We start from the raw sequence: 22,529 nt of genomic DNA on the forward strand, positions 1-22,529 counted from the left end.
AGGACAAGCAAACTTTCAGGGTTGATAATGGGATAAGCATGTTTGAGACTGGTTACCTTCTGGCAGTTCACTGCATCTGGGTATTTCTGAAAAGTATAGAGAAGCTCTTGGATTTTAAAAATATCTTAAAATACATTTTAGATGAAAAAATTGTAAAAGTTCTGCTTATAAGTTTACTTTTCTCCACAATTACAATATTTAAAAGAAAGCCTCGTTGATTGATGTTTCAAGCATTTAAATTTAGAATGCTAAAAACAATTCTATTCTATAATTTCAGGGCGGGGGAATACTCATCCTTAACTTTGTTTCTTGGATGTAAACAGAAATCCAGCAGAGGTCATCATTACTTAGTACACCCAGTAAATAAATGTAAGAGGATTCACGTCTGTACCAAATGCCTCTTCAGATTGTTATAGTTTCTTTAAAAAAAGCATGAAATAATTGATTCAAAAGCCAACTAACAGCGCATAAATAAAATATTTACTTTCTAAGAAAAACTGTAGCTTATCATTAAATTGTTTACTTGTCCTTTACTTTTTTCAGGCAAACAAAACTGCCCCTCAAATGCACTTGATCTTGGTAAGTATAAGCACGTCATATTCTCCTTAGAGAAAAATCTGTACAGAATTTCACTGTATCTACCACACTTTATTTTAAAATTTCCTCTTCCACTTAGAAAATGACTTCACCACAGACTTAATTGCGTACTGGTATTAAAACATTGACACCCCAAGAACCTAATGAGAGAGAAAGAAAAAAAAATTGTTATAATTGTCATTCATTTCTTTGTAAAATATATTACATTAATACTTGGAAATATTAAGTTTAATCACATGCTAAAAGTCACTTTGAAAAATTCCCCTCTCTTCAGATATATAATTCTAAAATTATAATTATCATTAACATAAAATGAAATAACATCAGGCCTAATCACAATCCTATCTACCTCATAAATATAACTAAAAGCATAAATCATGTCTTATTTATATGTTTATACACACCCCTAATGCCTAGATAATGCCCTGAACACAGGCACCCAACATATGTTGCATGAACAAGTAAATGTGCTTCTTGACATACACTTCTGGCACAAGAATGTCTGGCAAAGTCAGTCATTTGCACTGTGAAATGGGTATCATTTTTAAAGTCTTTTGAACCATCCAAGAACAACATAAATATGTAGAAAATAGGAAGCATTCTTTAGAAAAGTTGGACTGAATGAACAGGTCTACAATTTTAAAAAATCAAGTAAGTAAAGGTAAAATCTGAGCAAAAAGTTGTATTGATGCTTTTCATTACATTTTGGGGCTTCCCTCATAGCTCAGCTGGTAAAGAATCTGCCTGCAATTCAGGAGATCAGGGTTTGGTTCCTGGGTTGGGAACTCTGGAGAAGGAAATGGCAACCCACTCCAGTTATATTTCACTCCATTACATTTCCGCTGGGGAAACAATGCTAGGTAAAATCTAATCTCTACTTGTCACTAACTTGAAAAAGTAAAAGCAGGTAATGAATGGAGCAACTCCCTCTTGTTTGTTAAGCAAGAATAAGTTACAACTTTTAGTTGTATATACTAAAAGTTGGGCTCAATTAAATTTCCAACACTTACTATGACAATTGAGTAATATTTTTAAAATACTATAATGAGCTAGTGAAAAACTGATAATTAAAGCCAGAGGTAATGATCTAAGACTGAGATTACAAAGGGCATGCACTTGTAAATTAAATCTCACTTTAACAAAAGTCATAGAACTCACAAATTGTTTTGATCTGAATTGAAGGAGCTATGTATTTTCAGACCAGGAAACAAATATCTATCTGATTGCAGCCTCCATGTAGCAAATCATCAAGTAAAGTGTTTGGAATCCCCAATAATGAGAACAACAGAGGATTAATGTACCCCATTCTTACCAGTCATCCGTCAAAACAACCACCATTACTCCACTACTCACCCCTTGCCCACCCCACCCCTAAAGGTTAATTGTTCTCCTTTTTAGTTTTAAGAGTCAGAGTTTGGGTGGTTAGAATGTTTCCAAAGAGGCCTAGGTGATAGGTGATGTTTAAAAATCCCTTCTAGCCATAACACTCTGACTCTGGGTAATGGAAGATCTAATGATGAATAAAAGGATAAAATCTTAATTGACAGTTTTAGTGTAGAGTGTGGCATGAAGATGAACTCAAGTTCTTTCCAAACCAAGTTCTACCTAGAAATAGCCTGAACAGATCTTTTTTTCCCCTCCTCCTGGATTTGTACAGACAAGGTTATAAAGGAGATTCTTCTACTAGAACATTAAATTAGCTCCATTATACCAAACCCTTCCTTTACCAATTTTATACTACAGATAATTCTAATAAAAGAATCTCAACACAGAAGAAAGACATTAGTGATATTCTCTTTTTCTGGTAACATAAGCTACCTGTTTCTGGTGTCAACATTAATAACCACTTAAGCACATACTTTAAAAATACCAACAGCCAGCTTTGGTGTGTTAAGGCAATACTGGCCTACTAATAGCAGAAAGCAACCATATACCAATGTTGACACTGTTACCAAATATGAAACTAAATAAATCATAAGTCTATAATATTATATGCAACCCCAAACTGATCTGCTCAGAGTTTTCATATTACCACTTCGGAATCACACAGATAACATGTTACAGAAAATATATCTAGGATTTATTTAGTAATAATCTAAAGTATCTATACTAGGATGCTTTGGGTTACTTCACATAAAATTAGAGAATCTTAGAATTGGGTATAAAAGGATCTACAGTCCTAATTTTATTATTGTCTTGTTGACTATTATCACAGGGTTGAATAAAAAGATGTAATCTAATGCAGATTTTTACATTGAAAATTTTGTTATTCCATTTAAGTTATTGTTGAGATAATAAGATAAAGTTTAATGTAGTTTTAAAACAAACTAGTATTAATAGTATTACAATACATACGTGATCAAAGACTTCTAAAGATACCTGAACTGTTAAAGATATTGAGCACTCCAGTTATGTGACTGCTGCCATCATGTGGTACTAGTATAGAACTACAGGTATAGATGCATGTGCTCCTTTTCCTAATTTTAGGAAAAGCAGCAAAACTACTAATCTCTAAGTTGTTACATATGCAATAAACACAAGAATGCCATCATTTTTCTATAAATAACAATTATTAGGTCCCTATCTTTGGCTTCACTCAGATTATAGTTTTCCCTAAATGTTAAATGTCAAAAATGTATATACATACACAATGCTGTTCCACTACTGTAGAGAAAAAAAAAAAAAAAGGTGAAGAGCACCATTTGGCAAATCTATTCAATAGTAAGTGACTAAGGAAACAAATGCCTAAAGGTTTCCTGACTTTAGATGAACAAATGAAAAAATAAGGTGATCTCTAACTGCCCATATCAATTTTGACTAATCATTACAATTTCTAAAAAAAATCTTCTTGGTATTTCTTTGAGGTAAGGTCTGATTTTAGTTCTGGGAAGTACACAGCAGAGGCAGCACAAGATTTTTACATCAAAAGGAACTCAGATCAAATTACTAATCTGACACTAAAGCTGTATAACTCTCAGCAAGTCACTAAAACCACCTCTACAGCAAAAGTTTGCTTGAGTGTAAAAGTGGGATCCCACTAAATTGTGCCTGGCACAATGTCAGGCACATAAGTTTTCAAATACTAGCTTCCATTCCTTTTCATCTCAAAGTGATAGTACAGGTGGACTAGAATACAAATCCCTTAAGAGCAGGGAGAGCATCTTATTCATTTTAGCACCAACTTCCAACTCACTAAACTGCTGAATTAATGCATTTCATCACATATGCTTGGAAAGATTCTCTTTTATTCCTCATCACAATCACTACCTAAATGTTTTATTTAACAAACTGGAAGATACATACTCCTAGATTATCAGGGAAACCACATACTTCAATATACACTTAAACGATAGACTTATGGGTAGGCAGAGGTCATCTACGCTACTCAAATTATGGTCTTACTAGAAATGCAGAATGTTAGACCATACTTAAGACCTACTGAAGCAGAACCTATATTTTAATAAGATCTCTACATGATTTATATGTCCCTTAGAGATGGACAAACACTGATTTCAAGGATCCCAAGGTGCCTTGTCCAAAGATTTCTATACCTGCTGATCTATGAAATGTTATCTTTTAGCTCAAATAGCTAGCTCTATTAATTTAAGTATGTTGGCATGAGTTTGTTTGTTAAAATTCTTCCAAGAGCTATCTGACAGCAGATTATGAGTCAAGAGAGGGCCAGGAGAGAACGGCAGAAATACGGGCATAGAAGGCAGGCCTTGGAGGATGATACAACAGTCACCTGAGAGCAGGTGTTAGAAAGAAGGAGCATAAATGGGTAGATGTTAAAGTGAGCTAGACAGGCATTTAACCGATTTAGCAACCTGACAAATAAAGCTAAACACCTCTATGCTGGGCAAAACTCTCAAAATGAATAAAATCATCACTGCCTGGAGTTCAATCATTGAGCAAAATGTAATATCCTATTTCACTACATCAATCTGGTAGTTATCAAAACAGAAGTGTGTACAAGTGTTATGGGAGCTGAGAATTAAGTGTCTATCTAAAAAGTTAGGAAAAACTCCACAGGTAATGTCAGAACTGACTACTGAAAGAAAGAATTCACTACTTGGAAAAGGAAATGGGCAATTCCGACAGAGAGGAAAGCTTTTACAAGGTCATGGAGTTGTGAAAGAGCACAGAGCGTCTGAGAGGAACTACAGATTTGAACCATGGCATTCTCAGGGAGAATATGGCAACAGGGACTGATAGAAGAGACAGAACTGACAACAACTAACAATAACCAATTATCTCAACTCTCTTCTCTTTATTACCAAAGCCTTTGTTCAAGTTTATTTTTCACCATGTCTTCATATTAAGATTATGACTATCATGGTTATTTTTCTTCTAATTCATCCTATTCAAGGAAATATTTCTGAAATACAATTCTGATCATGCCTGCCCCCCCACCCCATTCAAAATCCTTCATCAGGTATAACTCAAGCCTACAGGAAAAGTCCAAATTCCTTAACAAACACTTAAGCCCCAGTTGACCAGGGATTCAAAGGCACTTTGAATCTGTTACCACCACTGCATGACCCGTTCTCAACTCTACTCCGAAATCCCTCCTGCCTGTCTCTTTCCCTCCTGTCCAGTTGTTTTTATACATTCTTAATGTATTGTCCAAGCTCTTCAACCTCAAACTCAGAGATTGCCTATTACTTTTGATTTTATAATGTTGAGGCATATTTAAATTAAACCTACTGATTCATCCATAATTGAAGCTGGATCAAAGAAATCAGGCTTCAGTTCTGTTCTCTCTCGTCTGTTCTTTGATGGTGGCTAAAGGGGAAAAAAAGGAAGGAAGTTGACAATTGTCGTATCTGTAATAAGCCAAATAGTAACTGAAAATCTTGAAATTAAGTGTTCACAAGACCTATGTAATTGCAATTGTACCCTATAATACTTCAAGTACTATCTATTCAAACTACAGAATGTTTAAAAATGCAAAAGCAGTTCATTCATGGGAAATTATTCTTATGGATGAAAACTAGAAAAAGGATTTTTTTGTGTTATTTTAGAAATGTCTCTCTCAACTCACTTTCCTTTCAAGGCACTGAATTACACTATTCTGAACAGAAGCCATATTTAATTATTTCTTCCCTTTAAGGAGAATACACCAAGGTATACTGAGAAACAGACCTGGCTTTATGAGTCTCAGCTTTATTGCTTACTAGTTTTGTCTCTCTGGATAGGGTGTCTAAGCTTCAATATCCTCAATCCTTTCAACCTACCCCACAAAGCTGAATGAGCTGTGTAGCAAAATGACATACGTGGAATCATTTTGTATATAATAAAGCCCTAATTGTATATATGATGTTATTATCAGAGAATATACCATCATATATATTCAACTTCCAAGTCTTTTATCAGTACTTTACTGTGTGATATGGAAACTGACCTCAGTAAAAATGTAGATCATGTTTCTAATATATTGGTTTGATAATGGTAAATTATAAGGCGATATTATACTATTAGGCAAATTATATTCTTTATATATTCCTAAATTAGTCTGAAAGTTTACCATCTTAAATTAGGATCTAACACCCTCACCAAACTCACCCTCTTCCTCAATCCCTTCTCATATAACTAAACTCCTGGCAACTATTTTATTTAGTAATTTTGCAAAACTTACTTTTATGGCAAATATTTCTCTCCTCTAATAATATCCAATTTAATTTCCCAAAATAATCTAAATTCAAAATCTTACAGAATCATTGTATCTTACCAAGTCTATATCCATGGTGTCAAAATCCATCCCCTCATTAAGATCTTCAATCCTCCCTTCTGAGGACATCATAACATCTTCAACAATTGGCTCTTCATCATCTTCCATTAGGCTTGTACCACGCCGACTAGAGAAATACAAAAAAGGTCAAGATCTCAACCAAAGTCACAACTTAGTAATATATTGGCAGAAACTATGTGGCTCTATTCAAATGTAATGGAAAATGATGGAATTAAGGTCAGGGAAAATGACTAGGCATTGATCATGTCATCAATGATGTCAAAACCCCAATGTTCACTTGTCTGAAAATGCTAAGGAGTTATGTTTATTCTACATTACTTCAAAACATTTAGCTTGATAGTTCTGATATCCCTTTTAAAAGCTCAATGAGAATTTACCACATGAGAGCAGACAAGATACCTCAAATCCTTTTTGAAAGTAGGCAGGGTACAAATTAATAAACAAGTATAAAACAAGAGACCAAAGAAATGACATTTTCAGAATACATGTATTTTCATGAACATATGTTAATTTTACCCATCACTCACATTCACTCAGTACCTAAAATGTACCAGGCACTCACTCACTCATTCACATAGTGCCTACTATGTGCCAGGCTTTGACTGTGTCCTATGGATGCAAAATAAAAGATGAATAAGACATGATTCCTGCCCTCAAGGAGCTCACAGTCTACTATGGGAAACACAATTAATTATGACAAAGTGATAAATATTGCAAGAGAAATATGCATTAAGTGCTATAAAGATATACTGAAAGAAGAGATTAATTCTGCTTCAGGAAGAAATGAGCAACATTTACGGTGAAACTTGCACTCTGTATCCTATGAAACTCAAAACTGAGACATATATAGAAAAGTTAAATAAAAATTAAGACCAAAAATTCTATTATCACATAATTATAAGGAAAAAACTCAAATTTCAAGTTCACAAATTAGCCCATATCAGCATAAAGGAATCAACATTAAGTGAAATTGAGGGTGACTTGTTGTTCCCCAGTTTGGATAATATTTTTCTTTGCTCACTCATGTAAAGATCCCCCCAAATCAATTATTTATTGAATGCCTGCTCACAATTTACACCAAACTATGTTGAGTCTTAAAAGACAAAGATAACAAGACATGATGTCTAGTCCAGGCTATGTGGACAAATATGTTAACAATGGTCCCTATTTCTCAAGAGTTCTGGACAGTAAATGATAAATGACAATTTTACTGTGTTTGGTGGAAGCAACTGTGAAGGGAATATGTGTGCTTTGGGGACCATGTGTTATAGAAAACCAGAAACTCATTTTGCTTTTGAAAGATGTATGTGATATAACCTAGGTGACAGAGAGAATTTGAAGGTATTTTCAGTTATAGGCCAGACACCATTACGGAACAATTATTGTAAAACAAAAATATTTTAAAGTCTCAGGTGATAGACTACTTATGATACAACCAAAAGACTCTTCTGATAATAATTATTTAACTGGAATAATTTCTTTGTCACCTAGGGAAGTTTATCTTTAAGAAGAATAAAAACTAACTACAGCTATATGAGATGATGGATGTTTACTAAACTTATTGTGGTAATCACTTCATGATGCATGTAACTTGCATCATCATGCTGGACACCTTAATACAGTGTTGTATGTCAATTATATCCCCATAAAACTTGAGAAAAAATTTAATTAATTAATCTACAAACAAAAGAATAATGATAAATGGTACTGATAATGAAAGGCTGTGGAAGATTGTGGGCACTGGCGGAAAGTTTTAAGGGGAGACATATGGACCAAATGATTGCCTGGCAGAATTCCGCAGTATTTGTACTAGTAACTAGTAAGAAGCTAAGAAATCACTTTGTTGAATTCAGCATGAAATAAGAACATATGTTAAAGGGAATGTGGCTATAGAAACAGAATAGGAACAAAATATAAATTTAAGAAATAAGGTAACAATCACTACATCCAGCATTAAAACATGTACCACATTATGTTACAAATACAAAGCTTTCAAACTAAAAAACTTAATTAAAATCATCAGATCTTCCCCCTTCATACCAGTCATCTAAATACTGCTTATATGCCATTTCTTTTGGAGCCAAAGCTAATAAGGACTTATAAAACTCTCATACAGTTTCCAGTAAAAACAAAGTATTTGAAAATTAAACTGCAGTTTTTTTAGCATTGGACATTTATTCATTCAATGAACATTTAACTTAGTACTTTTTTAATGTGCTAAGCACTAACAGGAAATGAAAGCAGTCCCTATTAAGAGGTACAAACTATTAAGTATAAGATACAAGGATATATTGTATAACACAGGGAAATGCCAATATTTTATAATAACTCTAAATGGAATAAAACCTTAAAAACTGTGAATCACTAAAGTGTATACCTGAAACATAATATTGTACATCAACTATACTTTTCAATTTAAAAAAGAGAAAGAAAGAGGTCCCTGCCCTTAAGGAGCTCACAGTCTAGAGAAAGGGACAAATTCATAAACAAATTACAATACAATGTGGTAAGTGCTATAAGAAATAGGAATATACATAGTGTTATGGGAGCATAGATGACACCACAGCTTCATATAAGGTGACACCTGAGCTTGCCCTTTTATGATGATTTTACCAGCTGTCAGGGAATAAGATATGATACTAAAATGTAGGCAGGGGCCATATTTAGAAAGATCTTGCATGCCATGAGCTAAGGAGTTTGAACTGTATCTTGCAGGCAATGGGGATCCACAGAATGGTTTTAAGGAAGAGAGCTACATGATCAGATTTTTATTCTAGAATAGCAATTCTTGATGGCAACGTGAATGATGGAGTGGTGGTGAGGGGAGTGACGGAAGGGATTTGGTGAGAGGATAAATAGATCTGAGGGAAGAACATGAATTAGAAAGCTAATGCAAATAGTTCAGGTGAGAGATGAGGGCCTGAACTAAGGTGGGGATCAATTAAGATGTAACAAAACTAAATTTTTAGCTATAGTTCTGTGTACCAAAATAAACAAGGATTCAGAGTTAAATTTTTCCAACAGATCAGCCTAATATCAGTCCTTTACCTAACTAGTTAATATTTAACTTCAGAAGTTTTTTTTTTTCTGTTGGAAAGACCAATTTTTAGCTCCTTGATTATTTCAGCTTAGTTACTCTAGAGAGTTTGCTGAAATTTTTAGATAAGGCACACAATAAAATATGTCAAAATGAATTAGTGAACTTCCTAGACTCAGACAATAAGGCACTCTCACTTACATGGCATGCTGAAGATTAGTTCGCAGTTTAACATAGCTCATTGCTGCTCTCTCCTGCTGTTGCCTTGCTTCCTCTTGTTGTCTTTGAGCTAACATCCATGTTACCTGCGTGCTTCAAGGAGAATTTTATTCTTCTTTTAACTTAACTTTTTTCTATGTAATTAATAAAGTTATAGTACAGAAAATGATCAAATGTACTTACTTATAATCAAGAGGAGTTTGATGATGTTCAGTCTGCATTGGATAGACACTCATGAAACTATCCTCAGGTCGTAATCTTTTCGGCTCTCTCATAATCGTTGAGGTGAGTTGTGGTGTCTGCATCATAACTGGGGTGTGCAGGGTTTGCTCTCTGCTTAGCCACATACTGTCGCTACTACTGCTTTCTTCAGCTGAGAAAGAAAAGTAATAGCAATGAAGTTCAGTCACTAATTTTGACTAAGTGTTAGTCGCTCAGTCATGTCCGACTCTGTGCGACCTCATGGACAATATAGCCCACTTGGCTCCTCTGTCCATGGGATTTCCCAGGCAAGAATACTGGAGTGGGTAGCCAATCCCTTCTCCAGGGGATCTTCCTGATCCAGGGATCGAACCCAGGGCTCCTGCATTGCAGGCAGATTCCTTACCATCTGAACCACCAGGGAAATGTCTAATACAACCTGTGCAGGTCAACAAACATCTGCTTCTTTACACATCCTAGAGCTTGGAACAGAGGGATAACAAAGGTATGTAAGATGCAGTCCCTGCCATGTCCTGACAGTCCAGTTGTGGAAAAAGAAAGTGAAAGTTGCTCAGTTGTGTCTAACCCTTTGCGACCCCATGGAGTGTAGTCTGCTAGGCCCCTCTGTCCATGAAATTCTCCAGGCAAGAATACTGGAGTGGGTAGCCATTCCGTTCTCCAGGGGACCTCCCCAACCCAGGGATTGAACCCAGGTCTCCCGCATTGCAGGAGGATTCTTGAACCATCTGAGTCACCAGGGTAGCCCAAGAATACCGGAGTAGGTAGCTTATCCCTTTCCAGGGGATATTCCCAACTCAGGAATCGAACTGGGGTTTCCTGCATTGCAGGCAGATTATTTACCAGCTGAGCTACCAGGGAAGCCCTGGTAAAGAAAATACAGGGAATTACAACACAGTGTGCATGCACGCTCAGTCGCTTCAGTCATGTCCAACTTTTTGCAACCCCATGGACTATATAGTCTGCCAGGCTCCTCTGTCCATGGGATTCCCCAGGCAAGAATACTGGAGTGAGTTGCCATGCCCTCCCTCCAGGGGATCTTCCTGACCCAGGGATCGAACCTGTGTCTCCTGCATTGCAGGCAGATTCTTTACTGCTGAGCCACTGGGGAAACACAGTGTGGTAAGTGCTAAAAGAGGGAAGCACAGGGAGAATGGGAACAATGAAAAAGATCAGAGCCCAGCTACCCAGAAGTTACTTCTGACTAGAGTGGATATTATGTGAACTGTGACATCTCCAAGAATGGGGAGAACCTAAGCAAAAGCACTGGGGCATGAAACAACAATGACTGAATCATACTAATTTGCTGATTATTTTAAGAGTTTAGTACTCCTGGAGTAGATGGCAAAAGATAAGGCTGAATAAAGAGGCAGGAATGAACTTATGCAAAGTTTTAAGCTATGCTAAGGCGATAGGAGCTACTACTAAAGGTTCTATGGAAGCAATGTGGTGAGTTACATGTTTTAGACAAAGTATATGGTGGTGATGTGGAGGACAGACTTAAGAATATGAAGACTAGTGAGCGAGCTGGCCACTGAGGAGGCTAACTATGTTAGACCAGGTGAGTTAAGAGGTTTAGATAAGAAAAACTTTTTAAAATTTAGTGGTATTCAGTAGATACATCTTTTAATTTGATAACTTTTCTATCTAAAAAAAGGAAAATTTAACTTCTTATTAAGCCCAAGTATTTTAACTGGTCAGGGATACTGTGTAAGAAGAGATTTCTCCACAGACTGGGCTGTTGATACTATATGACCAATCAAGTCTAAATCTAAGGCTGTGTAAGCTACAAGTTTATGCTTCATGTTACTGGACAAAAAAATACTAAAACCATTAATCCATGTGGCAATTTAAAACCATGGCTCCTAGGAAAATAAGTTAAAAAAAAAAATAAAGCCCCCAAATCTCTGACACTTGTCACATTAACAGGTAGGTGGGGGATGATGTCCCATTCCCTTGAATCTGTGCCCTGTGATTGCTTGGTCCACAGAACATGATGGAAACTATGCTATGCCAGTTTGCTGGCCTTAGAAAATGGCAGTGTCCAGAGTTGTCTCTTGAGACACTTGTTCTTGAAGCCGAGTCACACACTGTGAGGAAGCCAAATAGTCACATGGAAAGGTCACATGTAAGGTGTTCTGGCAGACAATCTAGCTGAGGTCCCAGCTGACAGCCAGCATCAGATATATCTAGAAGTGAAGATATCTCCATGTGATTCCAGTCCCAGCCTTGGAGTATTTATTCCTAGTGAAAGTACCAGACATTATGTCCAGGTTATATCATTAAGTTTTGGGGGTAGTTTGTTACTCAGGAATAATAGCTGGAACAAATTTTGACAACTATACTCATTTGTTTAAAGTATCTTAAAGAAAGGAAATGAAGAACCAATCCTGGAGTACTAAGAGTCCAAGAGATTCAAGCATCATAATATATTAACTCTAAGATTATAGACAGCAACTTGTATTCCTATCAAGTTCTTTATGATTAATAATCTCTTCACAGAAATTCCAAAGTTGGAACCTCTCTGAATCTGCTGCACCACTTAAACTAGATGATCTGATCTCTTAGGTAATGATTAGTTTTAAAATACTGAGTCCATATCCATATAGAGTATAGGGCAGTGATTTAAAAGTAGATGCTCTATGGGGTAGGAGGGAGATTTAAGAGGGAGGAGACGTGTGTATATCTTAAATAAATTTAATACAGAAAAAAAAAAAGTAGATGCTTTAGAGTGAGATTGCCTGGCTCTGCTACTTAGTATCAGTGTGACCTAAGTTAATCAACTTCTCTGTACTAGTTTCCTACATGTGAAAGACAAGAATGTACCTAAAGAATTTTAAGAATCAAATTCATATATGCAAAATGTTTAAAACAGTACATTTTACACATAACTGGAACAAACAGTGTGCATTTAACAACACATACCTTGAATTTAAAAAGGAGGTGACCTATGGGAAACATAAAGGACAAACATAAAGAAAATAAACTATATGCTTACTGAGTGCGAGCTGCATGCCTTCAACCACTTTCCGTTTCCCTGTAGATGGTTTGGATTTTTTACTCCGCACAGTTGACCCCCGACTACTAATTCCACTAATGACTGACATGGTGTCATCATCACCACCAGCTAGCAAAGAATTTCGGTATGACATTAGGGGAAGCCACACGTCTTCTCTTCGGAGTGACATCTGAAAGGTCATGAACTTTTCCAAGTAAACATACCTTAAAAAGGAGTAGAAACCATTAGCTTTGATACATTAAATTGCCATACCTTTTTTTTTAAATTTTTGCTTATTCCTACATCTTAAGGCTTACACATTATATGGAACACACAATGATTAACTAGAGTTAAATAAAAAGTAAATGAGAATGAAAATAATGGTCGATGGATCTACATTCCCTGAAAGCATCCCACTAACAACTGCAGGATATCAGTGTTCTCTTTCTCAAAATGTCTCTGTTCTATCCTAACTTTACAGGTCCCCTCTGTTAGAAGAACAAATCTGAGTCATATTTTTGAAAAGAGGATTGGATTTAAAGATTACACAACTTGAGTTCTAGTCCCAGTTCTACCAACCCCTAGCCATGTGAGTGTGGGTATATTACTTCACTACTTATTCTAAGCCTCATCAGTACAGTGATGAACAATTCTGTCTCTATGAAGATTCTCACAATAAAGGAAATAACTCACAGCATTTTGGCTTATTATTTGTTGAGCACCTATGTCTCAGGCAATGGGGACAGATTCAAAGGTAAATCTAATATGGCCCCCACCTGCAAAATATTTTCAGCGTAATCGAAGTCACACATCTGCCCTTGGATCCAAGTATCACAAGGATTCCATGACTTACATATAATATAGCAACTAAAAATCAACTAACATTTGTGTGACTACTGTGTGCTAGGTGTTTTCCTCTTGGGCTCTTTAACTTTATTCTTATAATCTTGTGAGGGAGATATTCTCCCCGTATCATAGATAAGGAGAGAAAGGATAGGAGCTCTTCCTGATCCAAGGATCGAACCTGTGTCTCCCACACTGCAGGAAGATTCTTTACCGCTGAGCCACTGGGGAAGCCCTACATACAGTACTCCTCAAAGTGTGGTCTGTAAGCTGGCTGTCAGTCAGAGAACTATTAATCATCTGACAAGATGTGCAGCCAAAATCTACTTACTAGCAGAGATTTACAACTATGTATCCACCACATAGTCTAACAGAACATTCCAGATAAGTAGCCCTCTCTGATGCTATTGCCTTTTTTCCTCTTTCCAGCCACAGAGGTTGCCATTAACCTGAACTTGTTTTTGTCCCTATTTATAATGTTTTAATACTTATTTGTCTGAAAACACAGCACCATTTTGTACTTAGCTTTCTGCACACAACATTTTAATTTAAAATCTAACCATTTTGGAAGACTGGTATCAGCTAACACTATGGTGATAATCATTTTCCAATATGTATATCAAATCAATATGTTGCACACCTCAAACTTACACAGTGTTATATGTCAACTATATCTCAATAAAGTCAGAAAAACAATTCTGAAAAAATGAATGAGATCTCAGGGTCTAATATGTAACATGGTGGTTATGGTTGATGATACTATGTAAATATATAATACTATATAACTGAAATATGCTAAAGGAGTAGAGCTTGAGTGTTCTGATCAAAAAAAGAGTAAACAATGTGAGGTGATAAATACGTTAATTAACTTGATTATGGGAATCCTTAGACAATGTATATGAAATCATGCTGTATACTTTCAATACATTACAAATTTATTTGCCAATTACAGCTCAATAAGCTTGAAAAAATTTTTAAAGTAGATCAATTGGATTGTGTGAATCTTTTCAATCCCAATTCAGTCAAATGAACTAAGAATAAGTCATTTATGACATCTGGAGAAGGGAAAGGCTACCCACTCCAGTATTCTGGCCTGGAGAATTCCACGAACTATATAGTCCATGGCGTCACAAAGAGTCAGACACAACTGAATTACTTTCATATATGACATCTAAGACTACTAGAAATTTGAATAATTAGATGGACTTTTAATAAAATTAAGGATTTATATTTACTTAAAAATACCTAACAATTTTGACCACTGTATAGTATTCCATTGTATATTAATCTATCGATCTCATTTTCTAGTTGATAGATACTTAGTTTTGTGCTTTCCCCTATTCAAACAATGCAATAGTCAATTTTTTTTCTTTTTGGCCATAAATATGGGAGACCTGGGTTTGATCCCTGGGTTGGGAAGATCCCTGAAGAAGGGGATGGCAACCCACTCCAGTATTCATGCCTGGAAAATCTCATGGACAGAGGAGCCTGGTGGGCTGCAGACCATGGGGTCACAAAGAGTTGGACACAACTGAGCGACTAAGCATACTAGCACATGTGGGATCTTAGTTCCCTGACAAGGGACAGAACCTGTGACCTCTGCATTGGAAGCAAGATTCTTAACCACTGGACTGCCAGGGAAGTCCCCAACAGTCAAATCATTTATAGTTCTCCTTACATATATGTGTAAGAGTTCCTCTCACCAATCTACCTTTGAATAGCATTACTGGATCATGAGGTAGGGAGAGTCTTAAACTTTACTACATACTACCAGGTATCTCTAAAGTGGTCTTGTACCAGCAATGTATGAGTCTCTATTGCTCCACATCCTTGGCGCTATCAGACATCTTAAAGTTGTGATAATCTACTAGGTGAGAAATCATTTTTTTGTTTTTAATTTTTATTTCTCTAATTAATAGTATCAATGCAATTTTTCCATCACACAGCTTGTGGGACCTTAGTTTTCCAGGCAGGGATTGAATCCAGGCCCTCAGCAGTGATTGCACAGAATCTAACCACTGGACTACCAATCCCTCAATGCAATTTTAAATTGGGATCAATTTATATATAATAAAGTGCACAGAAAATAAAAGTCGGACCACCTCTGTAAATGAATGCAGTCATGTAACCCATACACCTATCAAGATATAGGATATTCCCACGACCCCAGAAAGTACCTTGTATCCCCTTTCCCATTCAGTCTTTCCAACTTCAACAAGTACCACTATGGTGAGTTCTATCAATATAGATTAGTTTTGTCTGCTTTAGAATTTCATATAAGATCTATATAATTTTTAAATGCAAAATATTGGTGGGCTTTAAGAAGACATTACTTATACTATGAGTTATTCATATTCTTCTGTCTTTTTATACCTCAAAGCCCAGGGTTGGCAGGTCTGGGAGGGAGGGATGAAAGAAGATTTTGAGACTTTAATTCCACTTGTTGGGCTCTCTTAGAATGTAAGTCATCATTTTAGAAGACCAAACCATTAAATTATTCTGTTTAAATGGCCTGTTGAGAACAGGACTTGTAGTTAAAGTACGAAGATAAAAGAGGGAGACTTCTGCTTTCCAGTGTAGTCACAGCTCAGGACACAAAGACACAGATGGATCAGCAATATTATTGTCTGCTAAATGTTTCTTCCTTAGTTAGGCTGAGCAAAGAACCCAAACAGGAATACAAAAAGCATTCCAGTTACACCTTTAAAGATACAGCTACACTGTAAAAAGAACTCATAGAATTAAAATATAATATTATGCATAAAACATAGTTGTAATCTTTAAGTTATAAAATTTCTGAAGCATAAAGTTTTTGTGTATTAATGAAATCCTACAAATCTGAAAGAGAAACCAATTATAACAAATCTTTAAGAATTCCAAAGCAAAATTAAATAGAGTATTTCTAGTAAATACATACACTGTTCTTTTGTCTTGTCGGAGTAGTTTAGAAGAAAATTCACTAAGAATATCAAGAAATGCCAAATTTAAAGGTGGATGGCTCTCTCCTTGTGGATTAGGTTCTTTAAAAGCAAATTCTATGCCATCTCTGCAACAAAAACAAAAAAGACAAATATTTAAATAACTACAATAGAAAATTTAATAACCTAGAAAATTTCTCTATATACTTTCACTCCACTACAAAAGATGCTTCCTTTCTCATGTGTTTAATCTGAGGAAGAGGGACAATAATGAGTCTATAGAGAATGATCAAATATATTTATATTTTATGACACTGTTATTTTGTTTTGGGTGGATTTTTTTTAATTGGGGGTGGGGGTGGGGGTGGGGGTGGGCATGCTACACTAATTGGAGATCTTAGTTGCTCTCACCCTAGCAGTGAAAGTGCTAAACACTGGACTTCCCAGGAACTCTGAACTGTTACTTTCTCTGAAACAAAACAGACACACACAGACAGACACACACCCTAGCTGGTTCTTTAAAACAAAACAGACAGACACAGACACTTCCCCTCCCTGACACTGGTCTTTATTACAAATGTGATCTGGCATAGCTACATTCTTTCCTCAGTTTTCTTTTCCATAAAAAACAATCCAAATCCTTTCACATAATGATCAGTACATTTTCTGTATATTTTAAGACATAAAGGAGATCAACTATAAAATCAACTTAAAATAATGATTACAGACTATTTGTAATGACTCACTAAAAAGTAAAGTTCAAAAAGTATACTCAACTCAGGGCCAATTTTACCTGTATTTATTTAACAATAAATACCTCTATTAAGACAACTACTCAACATTACACATATATGAAGTAAATAATATATTACTTCTCAGAATAATTACTGCATGTGTGGTCCTTAAGTATTACCTAAAATTCACAACCAAGGTATTAAAAGGCATAAAAAGAAATCTGAGACTTTCGGAGCCAAACGAAAAAGTGGGAGTAAATTAAAGTTGAGGAAAGCATAGGACTAACTTAAAGAGCAGAATAATTTCTGAAAGGAGATATTTAACACTTTCATAACTAAGTAAACAATACAAATTTTAAAAAGACACAAAAGAGAGAGCTTTCAATGAAACGGAACCCAAGCCTCTAGATTTTTCCAAAGGCAAGGCTCTTTATCCACAATAAAGAAAAAGGGTATTAATATCCACATGCTGGTTATGGTAGAGATCTAAAATATACTCATATATAAAAGTATAATTGATCACTAAATTACATGCCTAAAATAAAATCAGATTTTTTCCAATTTTGATAAGGCAAAGAAAGCATGCAGATAAAATAAAGATTGTGGCTCAAAATAAGAGAAAAGGTAATAAAAGAGAACAGAAACTTGCAGCAAAGGAATCAAATTCTTCTACCCAGCCATGAGATCATGACAAAACTGCTAGAAGAGATTTTATAATACCTAACAAATATATGTTTTCTTCACATAATTCATAAAGATTTTGTATGGCTTTAATTAAAGCAAAGACTTTTCTACAAAAGGTATTTTAGTCCCAATTCATGTTTTAACAGAGACAGCACTGTAACTGGTTCTTAAGAAAGGAAACATATTACAGATTTGCAAACAAGTAATAAGGCAGCAACTGAATTTGGTTATTCTAAACAAAAAAGCAATATACAAAAAACCTGCATGTTTAAAACCCAGGGAAGCTGAATAAAATCTGGAAATTACTTGTGTAGCATAGCAATGGCCTCTCTAGTTTTCAACTGATCGAGTCCAAAAGTTAAAGCAAAACGTCGAGCAAGTTCTTTAATGCCGCTAAAAGTTGAGGATGACCTATCAAAATTATAGCCATTTTCCTGTATCATTTCATTAAAAAGCTGTTTGGGAAGAAAGAAAGAAAGCATGTTAAAGTCTTTAATAATTATGGATTATTACTGATTTTGAAATATCATATTTTATATTTAACATATACTTGATGTTCTATAAATAAGGCATTATACTTCATTGTAAAGCATGGATTTTTTAAAACATGATTCAAATGACCAAAATTGCAGCACTTCACATATTCAAACTAGAGGTAATTACTGACATTAGAAACTTCTTAGATTAGTTATGACAGAATTTTTTTCTGTCACTATTAATTGGATAATATAATAGCATATAAAAATATAAACCAACTAAATTATTAGGCAACTATGTTCTTATTGACATTTAAATTATGGATCAAAAAATAAGCAAAACAAAATATAATTTTTTCAACTATCAAACTGCCAAAATTTTTAACAGATAATGGCTACTACTCAAGAATACAGTGCATTCCTATAGTAGTTATGGCTACTACTCAAGATAGCCAGTAGGAGTTTGCAGTATGACTCAGGAACTCAAACCAGGCTCTGTGACACCTAGAGGGGTAGGAATGGGGCGGGAGGTGAGAGGGAGGTTCAAGAGGAAGGGCTGGCTGATGCATGTTGATGTATGGCAGAAACCAATACAATATTGCAATTATCCTTCATTAAAAATAAATAAATTAAAAAAAAAAAGAATACAGTGCAATGGGCACTGATCTGGGAACATAAACTGAGATAACCTTTCTTTCTAAACAGCAATCTGGCAACGTGTAGCAAAAGCTTTAGAATTTTCATGCTCTTTGACTAAGCAATTGTTATTATCAGACTCTACCCAAAAAGAATAATAGTAATATTTGTGTGCAATACACAGGTACAAAAATGTTTGTTTTAATGCTATTTATAATGGAAAGAATTGTACACTCCCAATACAGGGGGCACAGATTCCATCCCTGCTAGGGGAACTAAGATCCCACATGCCACACAGAGCAGCCAAAAAAGAGCAGAGGGAAGTATTTAATGGCATGAAAAAGCTTAGAATTTATTAATATGAAAAATTAAGGATATTAAGACAGAATGCACATTTTTTATTTTGTAAAATAAGATTTAACACAGGCATTAAAAAGATTTTAGAAAGATGATTAAAAATGAAAACACTGTCAAGTGAAAAAAATTAAAGTATATTTTTTCTAGTTTTCCTAAAATACTTTCTAAACGTTCTACAGCTATTATTTTAAAACAAAATAAAAGTTATTTAAATGCAGCCAAAATCTTTTAATAAAGAATATCAAATATGCAAATGAAGCTAAGAACTTTCACACCTATGTTTCTAAAAAGCCAAGAAACTTTATCAAAGTGAAATGGGTTTGGTTATGATTTACATGCATTTGGTCTCAACAGACCAAAGTATACTAAGCAAATGATTTCTGCCTATTTAAACTTGCCATGCCACTGCCAAAATGAAAATGACTGGTATATTTTCACTATGATTGGTAAGTGCTCATTAAAATTACATGTGCGAATGGGTAACGAATAAAGTAAAATTCACCTGAAACTTACCAAAGCAAGTTAACCACGGTTAACATTTCGGTGATTATTTTTTCCAAATAGACACAGTGAAAGTGAAAGTCACTCAGTCAAGTCTGACTCTTTGTGACTCCATGGACTATACAGTCCATGCAATTCTCCAGGCCAGAATACTGGAGTGGGTAGCCTTTCCCTTCTCCAGGGACACAGAGATAGGCGCAATTTCACAGTGATGCTATACTGCAATCTTTTTATTTTATTCTCAAATACGGTAGAGATCTTAAATTAATACCAACTTATGCTAATTTTAAGTGCTACCCAATAGCCACTGTGGAGATGTACTACACAATACATTCATCTAATATCCTATTGATGGACATTTGGATTATTTCTAATTTCTTGGTATTATAAATAACTTTGCAATGTACAATCTTGTATATTCATTTTTGCAAACTTATCCTATTACCACTGTAGACAAAATTCTAAAAGTAGAATTGCTGCCTCAATGACATACACATTATAAATTTTGACATGTATTGGCAAACTGCCTACCAGGAAGGTTGAGCCAATATATACTGCTGACAGAACCTGTTTCTCCCATATCTTAGGCAGCTGTAGGTTTTGCCAATCTTGCCAGTCTAGAGGCAAAAAATGATCTCACTTGCTCAATGTTTACTAGTGAGATTGTGTATTTTCCATTTCCACTTTTACAAACTATCTACTGTGCTCTTTTGCCCAGTTTTTGACTGTTACCTTGAACCTGTAAGTGTTTTTTATGTTAGCCTAATCATGGTACTCATGTCTTACCTGTTGCAAACTGAGAATAAGGGTCTTTGCACACTGAATTTTGTCTATTTGTCTTGTTTTACTCATTGTTTCTTTGATGATATCACCATAGTCATTATAATACTAGAAAAGAAATTTGAATAAATTAGGGCTTTGTCTCTTAAAACTATTGGACAATAAGACTAATTTTAGGTTAGGCACATAAACATATTACAAGAATATATTTGGCTAAAATTATGACTTCAAAGACACATAAGAATGTTACTGAAACTTTATTATGATCTTTAAGCACAATCTCTAACATTGGTAAATTCAGAAATATCAGACAGTTAAGATCTAATTCACATTAAGTTCTAGAGTTGATTTTAAGGAGGCACAGTGTATAAAAATAATTAAGTATTCAGATTTTCAGAACTATTAGGTTGGTGCAAAAGTAACTGCGGTTTTGCACTTTTGAACTTTGCTGTTTGATATTAGAATACACTCGTAAATAAATGTGGTTGCTATATATCATTCTAATGCACATTTCTCAGTTTGTGTTTTTTTGCCAATGAGTTATTACTTGCCATTTATTTTACATTTATTTTAGAGTAGGGAAATGATGTTAAGACAAAAAGCAAAGTCAAGTGATTTTCTTGAGTTCAAAATGAGTCATGAAGCAGCAGAGACAACTCGCAACATCAACAATGCATTTGGCCCAGGACTGCAAACGAACATACAGTGCAGTGGTAGTTCAAGAAGTTTTGCAAAGACAAGAGGAGGAGGAGCGCGGTGGCCGGCCTTCAGAAGTTGACACCAACCAGCTGAGAGCCATCATCGAAGCTGATCCTTTTACAACTACCCAAGAAGCGGCCCAACAACTCAATGTCGACCATTCTATGGTCATTTGGCATTTAAAGCAAACTGGAAAGGTGAAACAGCTCGGCAAGTGGGTGCCTCATGAGCTAACTGAAAATCAAAAAAATCATCGTTTTGAAGTGTCAAGTATCTATTGTCTTCTCTTATTCTACACAACAACAACAAACCAATTCTTGATCAGATTGTGACATACAATCAAAAGTGTGAGACAAACAGCGACAACCAGCTCAGTGGCTGGACTGAGACACTCCGAAGCACTTGTGAAGGCCAAACTCGCACCAAAAAAAGGTTACGGTCACTGTTTGGTGGTGTGTGGCCAGTCTGATCCACTACAGCTTTCTGAATCCTGGCGAAACCATTATATCTGAGAAGTATGCTCAGCAATTGATGAGATGGCACTGAAAACTGCACTGCCTGTAACAGGCACTGATCAACAGAAAGGGCCCAATTCTTCTCCATGACAATGCCTTGACCCCATGTCACACAACCAACACTTCAAAAATTGAACACATTAAAAAAAAATTTGAATGAATTGGGCTATGAAGTTTTGCCTCATCCACCATATTCGCCTGACCTCTTGCCAACTGACTACCAAGCATCTCGATTTTTGGCAGGGAAAACGCTTCCACAACCAGCAGGAGGCAGAAAATGCTTTCCAAGAGTTCGTCAAATCCCAAAGCATGGATTTTTATGCTACAGGAATAAACAAACTTATTTCTCATTGGCAAAAACGTGTTGACTCTAATGGCTCTTTCTTTGATTAATATATGTTTGAGCCTAGTTATAATGATTTAAAATTCATGGTCCGAATCCTCAATTACTTTTTCACCAACCTAGTATTAAGTCAATAAATATTATCATAGTTACTTTCATAACTTATTCATTGCAATTGGCATGTATTTCATGAGCAGTTTCCAAATTTATTAATTTCCATA

At 35.3% G+C, this 22,529-nt stretch overlaps 1 protein-coding gene across 2 annotated transcripts in view; it reads right to left on the bottom strand.

Annotated features, from left to right (window-relative positions):
• Window positions 1-416: 416 nt before the first annotated feature.
• The window catches only part of STAG2 (STAG2 cohesin complex component), a 79,005-nt gene continuing 56,892 nt past the window's right edge, over window positions 417-22,529 (bottom strand). The window contains exons 25-33 of one of the 2 annotated variants that reach the window (XM_068962637.1): window positions 20,758-20,859; window positions 18,308-18,456; window positions 16,583-16,711; window positions 12,823-13,046; window positions 9,789-9,978; window positions 9,588-9,698; window positions 6,329-6,455; window positions 5,305-5,382; window positions 417-737 (exon numbers count right to left, since the gene is read on the bottom strand). In XM_068962637.1, the coding sequence (XP_068818738.1) occupies window positions 714-737; window positions 5,305-5,382; window positions 6,329-6,455; window positions 9,588-9,698; window positions 9,789-9,978; window positions 12,823-13,046; window positions 16,583-16,711; window positions 18,308-18,456; window positions 20,758-20,859 (1,134 nt within the window). In that variant the 3' untranslated portion in view covers window positions 417-713. The remainder of the gene's footprint in view (window positions 738-5,304; window positions 5,383-6,328; window positions 6,456-9,587; window positions 9,699-9,788; window positions 9,979-12,822; window positions 13,047-16,582; window positions 16,712-18,307; window positions 18,457-20,757; window positions 20,860-22,529) is intronic. The other variant, XM_068962638.1, reaches the window with a different exon arrangement.

The sequence above is a fragment of the Capricornis sumatraensis genome, chromosome X (genome assembly GCF_032405125.1).
Source record: "Capricornis sumatraensis isolate serow.1 chromosome X, serow.2, whole genome shotgun sequence".
NCBI classification, from domain to species: Eukaryota; Metazoa; Chordata; class Mammalia; order Artiodactyla; family Bovidae; genus Capricornis; species Capricornis sumatraensis.